The following is a 12,236-nucleotide window of genomic DNA, read 5'->3' on the forward strand; positions in this document are numbered from 1 at the left end:
TCTGAGGGGACAGCTCCACATGGGGCCATCCTAGTTTGAGGCCGTCGCCATTTCCCAGGGCCCTCCTCGTGTCACCATCATTGTTGAGTCTCAATTCTTCGCCCAATCGGGCCTCGCTAACCTCCCCTGGCCCTGGGGGTTATGAAGTCAAGGAACACACAGGGAGACTCAGCTCTTGGGGCCTGGGATGTTGCTGAATAGGTCTTTGACGGGCTCAGGTGGCACTGAGTCCGATGAACGTGCCTTAATCAGACCCCACCTTGGCCACACCCCTCTCGCAAACTCACTTTATCTCCTATTCCTTGTGGTTTTCCAAATACAATTACCACCTGCATAAACAGGTAACCAGTTGTAATCAGGAGTAGAATTAAAATGTAGAATCAGTCATTTGTTGTGCAGTGTCCAGGATGAACAAACAAGCCACAGGAGGATAGGATTTATTGCTTGTTAAGTTGTCCATATCTTTTATTATGTTATTTTACTTTCTTCTAATTTTGTGCTTTGTGATTTGGTTGCTGCAAACATGCCTACATTACATCTATATGGCTGAATCATTTTTTGTTTCTTCTTTTTTTATTAAATACATAATTGACTTTGGTTTGAGTTACTTTTCCATCTAGTTTCCCAGTGATCTGCATAATGGGCTCTATGCTTAAGTATAACTTTTTTTTTTTTTTTTTAAACAAATAAAACAAGATAATTTATATGACTACTTTTCACATGGGTAAGCCAGTTCGGAACCTTCCCATCCTCTTCAATCATAAACAAGAATCATGGAGCCCACTGCCTTCCTACCTTTTGCCCAATTAGAGTTTACAGACCTACAATCACCTAATTGTTAGGTAAACTAGCAGTACAGACCGGTGGTATAATACTAGCCCTTGTTCTGCAGATACTCAGGTTTAAAACACATTAATTATAATCTTTTAAAATTCAGAAGACTGGACATAGCTCCTTCAATCTTACAACAGCATTTCTACAAATAGTCTGAGATTTTTTCTTCCTGGAGGACTATTGCACCTTATTAAACTAAACTGCCACATTTTCATGATATAAAGACATACAACCTGGTTTATATTTGGGTGAGCTGCCTGTTTTTCTACCAGGGCTACAGAGTAAATTACTCCTTCACCCTAAAAAGGAGTGCTGCCCGCCTAACTTGGAAATGGCAACCAAGGCCCATATTTATATTTTTTCGAGCAAATCTGCGCTAACGCAGTTTTGCGTGAAAACATTTACTACCGATTAGTGCCATTCCAAGAGGCTGGCTGTGCATCTTATGTATGGAATGACGCAGTCCAGAGCAAAGGGTTGGCTAACGTCATGGAAAATTACGTTAGCCAGGTGGGAGTGGTGGTATGGGAGAAGGGGTTTTTTCACCAAATAATGATGTTAGGCTGGTTAGAGTAAAAAAAGATTCCTCTAACCAGCCTAACGTCATTTCTTGATGTAAAACCATCCATACCAAATTACTCCTGTCTTATAAAAGATAGGAGTCATGCCCACCACTCCAATGCCCAGCACAGTGGACAAGGGTCCCCTGGGCATGGCCACTGCACCCAGTGCCATGTATGGGGGCACATTTCAGGGCACCTAATGGCACTTTAAGAAAAGAATCAAAATGCTTGGCTCTACTTACCTATACTTGCCCAGGATGGGGTTCCCCATCCCCCGGCGTCCCTCTAGTGTGGGTGGTGGTTTCCCTGGGACCTGTGGAGGGCACCAGTGGACTTGTTCCATTGTGCTCCACCATAGAAATAGACCTACAGGTCCCCTAACACCTGCCCTGATCCCGGCTTTAAATAATGGTGCTAAGCAAGCTTAGCGTCATTATTTAGGCCCGCCTCCCTCCAGTGCACCATTTTTGCACGGGAGGATAACTAAGGCGCTAGGGCCATAGAGTAATTTTATTTGCCCAGGAATGCCTACCTTGCATCTCATTGACGTAAGGTAGGTTGTTGTTAGCAACAAATGACTTTAACTCCAAGATTTTAGCTCTAGACTAGTCTAGTGTCAAAATATAAATATGGAGTTAAGTTTGCGTTGAATTAGCTTCAAAACAATTACGCTAATTTTGCGCAAACAGAGTATAAATCTGGGCTCAAGTTTTCTAAAGCATTGGCAGGAACCTCAGTTCTTGCAAATGTTTTCTGTAATTTGGTAGTGGGCTCTGTCAACATGACAAGTTGCACAATGCACAAAACAAGTTGCTTTTTTTCCAAAAAGAAAATATTAAAGTGAATTTTCTTTTTGAAAATAAAAATGAAAATGCACCACTTACCATCGAAGTCCTCCCCGATGATGAGAGGAAAATTTAGCAGTCTTCATTGCCCCTTACCACCAGGGTTTTCTGGGAGTGACTGGCAGTAAAAAATGACTTTTAATTCTTCCTATCTAAGGCACATATTTAAGAAAAAGTGGTGCATCCCTACAAGCACCTAAAGACACTGTGGTTGTGCAGTATTTATAATACAGCACACCATGGTGGTTGTTAGCACAATGGTGTCAAACTTTTTGACACTGTTGTGGTGCTTTGCTACACTAGCATCACACATTTTGACGCAAGTGCATCAAAGTGCAGGGAGGCCCATAGGTTTCACTGCGCTATTTTAGCAGGCCTCTTAGTGCTGGAACACCCCCTAACATACATTACGCCTGCCACAGGTATAATGTGGTGCAAAGGGTTACACATTGGAGCAAAGCATGCATTGCTCCACTTTGTAAATATGGAGCAGAGAAAAAAGCAATTTTAGTGTTGCCTTAGCGTAAAAAAAACATGATTCTATGGTAGCGCTAAGGTGGCACTACGTGCTCTTAAGTATGCCCCTAAATAAGGTGTGTAAAATTAGGGGTCTGACTCTGACAGCCCTTCCTCCATAGAGCTGCCAGAGGGGTTTAATCACTAAGTAGTGTCGACTGTGACTAAGCCTATGGTCCACCTGCATTTAATTAATTATTCACCAAGTCTATTTTACCAGGGTTATTGCCAGGCAATCTACTAAGTCTACTGTGTCTCCAGGGGAACATATTTTGCAATATGTTCTTTAATTGTAACTGACACTAAAGATGTAGGGGGTCATTCTACGGAAGCACCGCCAACAGGCTGGCGGTGCTTCCTTCCCTATTCCTACCGGGGCCGGCGGTTTCCCGCCGTTTATGCCCCGGCGGTGATAATCCGCCAGGGCAGCGCTGCAAGCAGCACTGCCCTGGGGATTATGACCCCCTTACCGCCAGCCTGTTTCTGGCGGGTTTGCACCGCCAGGAAGAGGCTGGTGGTAAGGGGTGTCCTGGGGCCCCTGGGGGCCCCTGCACTGCCCATGCCACTGGCATGGGCAGTGCAGGGGCCCCCTAACAGGGCCCCGGCCAGCTTTTCACTGCGACGGGTGCAACTGCACCCATGGCACGGCCGCAACACCGCCGGCTCCATTAGGAGCCGGCTCCTGTGTTGCAGCCTCATTCCCGCTGGGCTGGCGGGCGCAAACTTGGTTTGCGCCCGCAGGCCCAGCGGGAATGTCGGAATGGGGGCTGCATGAGTGCGGCCGCATTGGCGGGCGCATGGCGGTTGCCGCCCGCCAAGGTCGGAATGACCCCCTAAGTCACCATTGTTTACCTTTTATAATCCTCATGAGAGCCAGGTTTGTTTCACAATACATACTATTTACCTATTTACCTTGAATCATTAAGGCTCTTAGTACTCAAATTAACCTCTATTTCCTATTACAACCCACTCATCTTGTTCTTTTTCTGGGTCTCCTTCACAATCTATTCTATTCTATATCTTTTTATCGTGTCACAGCAATGTAAACTCTCAAAAACATGATCTATCCTATTTTCACCTACCCATATTTTGAAACTAACAGAATGTATTAAAGTGTTGTGCTTGCCTCTACCATCGAGCTGGGTAAAGTACTCAGGTTTACTGCTAATTTATGAAATTACAGCTCACCACATCATAAATTGAACCTGTCCTAAATATCCTTCAGCATCTTTTGCTAGCTTGCCGGCCAGTCCAGACGTTCTCTCTAAGGCACACCCAAGTTTACAAGTCTCCTTCATGAAATCCTGATCTATGTGTGTATAAGAACCATGTTAGTGTTAGATGCAGTTGTTTTCAAAGCCTTGCTGGGATCTTCTTGATCACATCAGTGTGTAGTTTCCATGTAGGCAACACCAGTTGTGTTGTGGAAATTATGGTCACCCTTCTGATGTTATTGTACCACAAAAAGAGAACTGACCATCATTTACTTAATTCCTCAGGTTCAGTGTCCGGTACTACAGGGATATTTTGGCTATGTTGTTTGCCACTGAAGAAATCAATTCAAATCCCCGTCTGCTGCCAAACGCCACCCTAGGATTCCGCATTTTCGACTCCTGCATGTCAGAGAACAGAGCATCTTCTGGGGTTCTAGAGCTTCTCTCAGGAAAGATGCAGCTAGTTCCAGGATACAGGTGTTCCATACATCCACCACTGGCTGGAATCATCGGAGAATCCCTTTCATCCTTGAGTGTCCCCATGGCCCGGATCATGGGAGTTCTTCACTTTCCACAGGTAATAGATAGAAATATTTGAGATACAATATACATGACGATAAATTAAGATAAAGGGGGTGATTCTGACCCCGGCGGTCCTTGACCGCCGGGGCCGGGGTCGGTGGGAGCACCGCCAACAGGCTGGCGGTGCTCCGCAGGGCATTCTGACCGCAGCGGTATGGCCGCGGTCAGAACAGGAAAACACGCGGTGTCCCGCCGGTTTTCCGCTGCCCTGCTGAATCCTCCATGGCGGCGCAGCTTGCTGCGCCGCCATGGGGATTCCGACACCCCATACCGCCATCCTGTTCCTGGCGGTTCGCCTGCCAGGAACAGGATGGCGGTATGGGGTGTCATGGGGCCCCTGGGGGCCCCTGCAGTGCCCATGCCAATGGCATGGGCACTGCAGGGGCCCCCATAAGAGGGCCCCACGAAGAATTTCAGTGTCTGCTCAGCAGACACTGAAATTCGCGACGGGTGCAACTGCACCTGTCGCACCCTCCCCAATCCGCCGGCTCCATGCGGAGCCGGCTTCCTCGTGGGGAGGGGTTTCCCGCTGGGCTGGCGGGTGGCCTTCTGGCGGTCGCCTGCCAGCCCAGCGAGAAACACAGAATAACCGCAGCGGTCTTCTGACCGCGGTGCAGTATTCTGGAGGGGGGAACTCTGGCGGGCGGCCTCCGCCACCCGCCAGAGTTAGAATGACCCCCAAAATGTTTAACACCGGAGGAATGAAGATGATAAAGAATGTTTATGCCTGATTTACATAGACTAAAGGAGCTGGAACCATGACTTGTGAGTCCCTCGCTGGCTGAGAAAAACAACTCTGCACCAAATACTATTCCACGTGTAATGTCTTATTACAAAATAAATCATGCCAATAGATCTCTCAATTGATAAATTGGATTATTCTCCCTATGAGTATGTAGATCCATTGTGGGAGGTAAAAGACCAACAAAAGCTGTATAGATATATCATTACATCTACATATAATTACATCAGAAGTAATGCATTTTTCCAGATATCAAAATCATTAACAAATAATTCCTTGTGTACACCGGATGTTCAGACAAATAACATCCCAGCCTAACCTTTCAGGCATCCCAAGTCCTTTTAGGAAAACTCATCTCAATTGGTTATATTTTCACAGTAGCTGAAGAGGGCCCTTTTGGTGGTCTGCTTAGGCTAGTCTAAAATGAGTTACAAAACACACTCCAACAGAATCTCATTAAAAGGCTAACAAGGCTGTGCGATAAAGTTGGCTAAGTTCATGTCAAGGGAAATCACAGCACCTTTTTGAGTGCCTAAGAGTTTGCCTGTTCCCCTTTTATTGTTTGATATATACATACACATATCTAACTCATGCCCATTGATGCTTGCTCTGCAGTACACCTATCAACACACTTGATGCCATCTTCATCAAAGAAAGATGGTTTGTGCCCACCACATCATCTGAGCTGTCCTTCTTCCCAGAGGCTACAACATCCATCATGCAGAATGTCAAAATAATAAAAAGGAAGGACGCCTTGCTGCCACCCATAAGCCCATCTGGACCCACACCCTACGCAAGAAAGTAGCACTCAGCACCATGGAGCTTCTGAAATGTCATTTCCCACAATCTGCAACTTGGACCTCCACCTTCCATCAGACCACCCAGGCCGAATCAAGAGACAGATTTGCAAAGCATTTTTCCATTTGCAAGCCTCCCAATTCTCAGAATCAGGTCAAATGCTTTTTCTAATGTACAAAAGGCACAATTTGATTTAGCAACTTGTTACTGAAACACGTTTTGTATTTGAGATTTGGGCCCATATTTATACTTTTTGACGCACAACTGCGCCAACGCAGTTGTGCGTCCAAAATTTTAACTCCATTCCAAAGCGCCGTGCGGGCGCCTTATTTATTGAATGACGTTAGCCGGCGCAGCTGACTGGTGTGCGTCAAAAAAAATGACTCACACCAGGCAGCGCCGGCGTAGGGGAAAATGGAGCTTGGGCATCAAAAAATGGGGCAAGTCAGGTCTGAGGCAAAATTTTGGCCTCAACCCGATTTGCGCCATTTTTTTTTACGCCCAACCCCCATTGAAATGACTCCTGTCTTAGCAAAGACAGGAGTCATGCCCCCTTGCCCAATGACCATGCCCAGGGGACTTATGTCCCCTGGGCATGGTCATTGGGCATAGTCCCATGTAGGGGGGCACAAATCAGGCCCCCCTATGCCACAAAAAAAATCCGAAAAAAAATACTTACCTGAACTTACCTTAACTTCCCTGGGATGGGTCCCTCCATCCTTGGGTATCCTCCTTGGGTGGGCAAGGGTGGCAGGGGGTGTCCCTGGGGGCATGGGAGAGCACCTCTGGGCTCCTTCTGAGCCCACAGGTCCCTTAACGCCTGCCCTGACCCAGGCGTTAAAAAACTGCGCCCATCAGTCTGGGCGCCGTTTTTTAAGGCCTGCCCCCTCCTGTGCGTCAAAATGACGTCACAGTATAAATATGGGGCACAGGCCTTAAAGTCATTTTTTGGAAGGGAACACCTACCTTGCATATAATTAACGCAAGGCTGGTTCCCCCTTCTAAAAAATGACGCACATGGTGGAACTTTGACGCCCGCGGGGTCTGACGTCAAAGTGTAAATATGGGGCAGTGTTTGCGCCGAATGTGCGTCAAAAATTTTGACGCACATTCGCCACAAAGAGAGTATAAATATGCCCCTTGGTGTTTGGAAGGCGTGTGTTTAGGGTGTCCCTTCCAAATATTGAATAAACATAGTATGTATTACTGTTTTGCAACTGAATTCCGGTCGAAACACAAAAATACTTTACCCCAGTATAAAAGTGGTGGTAACCCATTCACACAAGGGAAGGGATCCACCTTGAAACCCTAGCTCTTTGAGAATAATATTTTTGTAAGGCAATAGTAGGAATCGATATTATGAAATCGCTATTTAGGAAATGCTACACCGTAGGTAGGAATGGTTTTTCATTTCCAAATTTATGATTTCCTAACAGGAAATTGCAAATTAGGAAATGCAAAACTAAGGGCCCTTATGGGCCTATGCCCCCACTTAACCCCTTCGCTGCCAGGCCTTCACCCTCCTGTACCAGGCCTTTTTTTGCCTATTTGGGGCAGTTCGCGCTTAGGCCGTCATAACTTTTTCTCCACATAAGCTAACCAAGCCAAATTTGCGTCCTTTTTTCTCAACATCCTAGGGATGGTAACCAGACTTTGTGGGTTCCCCAGAAGGAGGCCAAGAAATTAGCCAAAATACAGTGAAAATTTCGTTTTTTTCAAAAAAATGGGAAAAAGTGGCTGCAGAAGAAGGCTTGTGGTTTTTCCTCTGAAAATGACATCAACAAAGGGTTTGCAGTGCTAAACTCACCAGCTTCCCATCTTTCAGGAACAGGCAGACTTGAATCAGAAAACCCAATTTTTCAACACAAATTTGGCATTTTACTGGGACATACCCCATTTTTACAATTTTTTGTGCTTTCAGCCTCCTTCCAGTCAGTGACAGAAATGGGCATGAAACCTATGCTGGATCCCAGAAACCTAAACATGTCTGAAAAGTAGACAGAATTCTGAATTCAGCAAGGGGTCATTTGTGTAGATCCTACAAGGGTTTCCTACAGAAAATAACAACTGAAAAAGAAAAATATTGAAATTGAGGTGAAAAAAACATCAATTTTTCTCTACGTTTTACTCTGTAACTTTTTCCTGCAATGTCAGATTATCGAAAGCAATATACCGTTACGTCGGCTGGACTCCTCTGGTTGCGGGGATATATAGGGCTTGTAGGTTCATCAAGAACCCTAGGTACCCAGAGCCAGTAAATGAGCTGCACCCTGCAGTGCGTTTTCATTCTATACCGGGAATACAGCAATTCATTTGCTGAAATATAAAGAGTAAAAAATAGCTATCAAGATAACCTTTGTATTTCCAAAAAGGGCACAAGATAAGGTGTTGAGGAACAGTGGTTATTTGCACATCTCTGAATTACAGGGTGACCATACTAGCATGTGAATTACAGGGCATTTCTCAAATAGATGTCTTTTTTACACACTCTCCTATATTTGGAAGGAAAACATGTAGAGAAAGACAAGGGGCAATAACACTTGTTTTGCTAATCTATGTTCCCCCAAGTCTCCTGATAAAAATGATACCTCACTTGTGTGGGTAGGCCTAGCGCCCGCGACAGGAAATGCCCCAAAACGCAACGTGGACACATCCCATTTTTTGAAAGAAAACAGAGGTGTTTTTTGCAAAGTGCCTACCTGTAGATTTTGGCCTCTAGCTCAGCCGACACCTAGGGAAACATACTAAACCTGTGCATTTTTGAAAACTAGAGACCTAGGGGAATCCAAGATGGGGTGACTTGTAGGGCTCTGACCAGGTTCTGTTACCCAGAATCCTTTGCAAACCTCAAAATTTGGCTAAAAAAACACATTTTCCTCACATTTCGGTGACAGAAAGTTCTGGAATCAGAGAGGAGCCACAAATTTCCTTCCACCCAGCGTTCCCCCAAGTCTCCCGATAAAAATGATACCTCACTTGTGTGGGTAGGCCTAGCGCCTGTGACATGAAATGCCCCAAAACGCAACGTGGACACATCCCATTTTTTGAAAGAAAACAGGGGTTTTTTGCAAAGTGCCTACCTGTAGATTTTGGCCTCTAGCTCAGCCGGCACCTAGGGAAACCTACCAAACCTGTAAATTTTTGAAAACTAGAGACCTAGGGGAATCCAAGATGGGGTGACTTGTGGGGCTCTGACCAGGTTTTGTTACCCAGAATCCTTTGCAAACCTCAACATTTGGCTAAAAAAACACATTTTCCTCACATTTTGGTGACAGAAAGTTCCGGAATCAGAGAGGAGCCACAAATTTCCTTCCACCCAGCATTCCCCTAAGTCTCCCCATAAAAATGATACCTCACTTGTGTGGGTAAGACTAGTGCCCAAGAAAGGAAATGGCCCAAAACACAACGTGGACACATCACATTTTTTCATAGAAAACAGTTCCTACCTGTGGATTTTGGCCTGTAGCTCAGCCGGCGCCTGTGGAAACCTAGCAAACAAGTGCATTTTTGAAAACTAGAAACCCAGGGGAATCCAAGATGGGGTGACTTGTGGGGCTCTGACCAGGTTATGTTACCCAGAATCCTTTGCAAACATCAAAATTTGGCCAAAAAACACTTTTTCCTATCATTTCGGTGGCAGAAAGTTCTGGAATCTGAGAGGACCCACAAATTTCCTTCCACCCAGCGTTCCCCTGAGTCTCTCGATAAAAATGGTACCTCACTTCTGTGGGTAGGCCTAGTGCCCATGAAAGGAAATGGCCCAAAACACAACGTGGACACAACATATTTTTTCACAGAAAACAGAGGTGTTTTTTGCAAAGTGCTTACCTGTGGATTTTGGCCTCTAGCTCAGCCAGCCCCAGGGGGGGGCAGAAATGCCCTAAAATAAATTTTACCCCCCACCCCTCCAAACCCCACCTGCCTGGGAGCGACCCTTGCCTACAGGGTCGCTCCCCCTGCGTGACATTGGCGCCCAAAAAACAAATCCCCGGTGCCTAGTGGTTCCTGCCCCCTTGGGGGAAGATTGACCTAAAATCGGCCAATCGGCCCCCAAGGGGGGCAGAAATGGTCTAAATACAATTTGCACCCCAGGGGAGCGACCCTTGCCTGATGGGTCGCTCTCCATCTCTAAAAAAAAAAAAAACAAAAAAAAAAAAACACAAACAAAAAATTGCCCTGGTGCCTAGAGGTTTCTGCCCCCCCTGGGGGCAGATCGGCCTGATAATAGGCCGATCTGCAGCAATGGCCTAAAATACATTTGCCCACCCAACACCCCAACGCACCCCCCCTCCCAGGAGCGACCCTTGCCTACGGGGTCGCTCCTCCTGCGTGACATTGATGCCAAAAAACAAATCCCCGGTGCCTAGTGGTTTCTGCCCCCTTGGGGGCAGATTGACCTAAAATCGGCCAATCTGCCCCCAAAGGGGGCAGAAATGGTCTAAATACAATTTGCCCCCCAGGGGAGCGACCTTTGCCTAATGGGTCGCTCCCCACGTCTAAAAAAACAAACAAACAAAAAAAAAAAACACAAAAAAAAAATTACGCTGCCGCCTAGAGGTTTCTGCCCCCCCCTGGGTGCAGAAATGGCGTAAAATAATTCCCCCCCCCCCCAGGGAGCGACCCTTGCCTAAGGGGTCGCTCCCCTTGCGTGAAATTCACGTAAAGAAAAAAAACTCCCTGGTGTCTAGTGGTTTCTGCCCCCTCTGCAGATTGGCCTCATCAAAATAGGCCAATCTGCCCCCAAGGGGGGCAGAAATGGCCTAAATATAATTTGCCCCCTAGGGGAGCGACCCTTGCCTAAGGGGTCGCTCCCCACCAAAAAAAAAAAAAAAATGATCCCTGGTGCCTAGAGGTTTCTGCCCCCCCCCCCCCCTGGGCAGAAAAGGCCTTCCCAAAAATTCCCCCCCCCTCACCCTCTCCCCCCCTGGGAGCGACCCTTGCCCAAGGGGTCGCTCCCTTTTGTCACTTTCTGGAGAAAAAAAAATCCCTGGTGTCTAGTGGGGTTTCAAAAGCCGGATTGCAAGCAATCCGGCTTTTGAAACCCTGGGAGAGACTTGAAAGGGAAGGAAATGCATTTCCTTCACTTTGAAGCCCCTCCGGGCCTCCCCCACGTCATTGAAAGAGAAATGCTGAGCATTTCTCTTTCAATCACCAGCGCGGTGGGGGAGGCCCCTGTGACAAATCAGCACGCGCTGACGTCACGGGGGTCGGGGGTGGAAGGAGAAAGTCTTCACCTTGCATCCCCGCCTTGGGGGGGGAGGGGGGTGCACCGGGGGGCACGCTAGTGCTCCCCCAAGTTCATGTGCTTTGGACGAGGTGACTTTGTCCAAGGCACACAGGAACTGTAGCCTTGGACGAGGTCACCTCGTCAAAGGCACAGAAACGGTTAATGCACCCCAAAAAAGGTGGTGCACATGTAAAGCACATAAATGCTCTAGGGGCAAGTGCAAACTGTGTGGCACATTAAAAATGCACTGATTCATCATTGCAACTGGCAGGGTGGACATCTCCCCTCTTTATCTATAGGCAGATTTGTTTATAGTGTAGCAGTGAACAAAGGGCTACAAGTGCGCAAGTCATGAATTGCTATTTCCTAATCTAAATTAGGAAATCGCTATTTCTAATGTATTCAATTATTTTGAGTTTCATTAAGAATTCCAAGTGGGTCACAAGTAGACCTACCCCATGAATATTAATGAGGTATTTTGCAATTTGCGACCCATTAGGAATTATAGCCGTCATAGCAATGGTGTCCTGCTGGGGTCAGCACCATGTGTGATTTGCTTTTCAATAAATCAATCTTAAACGCAGCCCATTTTCCCTAAAGGAACACAGGATGCGTTCAAAAATAAAAATTTAACTTTTTGAAGTTTCATTTTTTAAGAGTAGACAGTGGTCCATATTTCCCCAACCACTCTCAAAGGGGAAAGGGTCCCTTGGGGACATTGTCCCATTTATGAATGGGTTACCACCAACTTTCAATTAATGGTAAATTGTGACTGTTTTGTGACCGCATTTCAATCACAAAACATTTGTACTGATTCGGTATCAGGAAAGGACACACTCAACACATTCCTTAAACATACTGAATGGCAAAACCCTAATTGCGAACTGGCAACAAATTCTGGGAATGAGGCCAATT

At 46.3% G+C, this 12,236-nt stretch overlaps 1 protein-coding gene across 1 annotated transcript in view; it reads left to right on the top strand.

Moving 5' to 3' along the window:
* Positions 1 to 1,921: 1,921 nt before the first annotated feature.
* The window catches only part of LOC138249294 (extracellular calcium-sensing receptor-like), a 197,546-nt gene continuing 187,231 nt past the window's right edge, over positions 1,922 to 12,236 (top strand). Inside the window, exons 1-2 of the mRNA XM_069203251.1 lie at positions 1,922 to 1,950; positions 4,258 to 4,549. Coding sequence (XP_069059352.1) covers positions 1,922 to 1,950; positions 4,258 to 4,549 — 321 coding nt within the window. The remainder of the gene's footprint in view (positions 1,951 to 4,257; positions 4,550 to 12,236) is intronic.

This window comes from Pleurodeles waltl, chromosome 8 (genome assembly GCF_031143425.1).
Source record: "Pleurodeles waltl isolate 20211129_DDA chromosome 8, aPleWal1.hap1.20221129, whole genome shotgun sequence".
Taxonomy (NCBI): Eukaryota; Metazoa; Chordata; class Amphibia; order Caudata; family Salamandridae; genus Pleurodeles; species Pleurodeles waltl.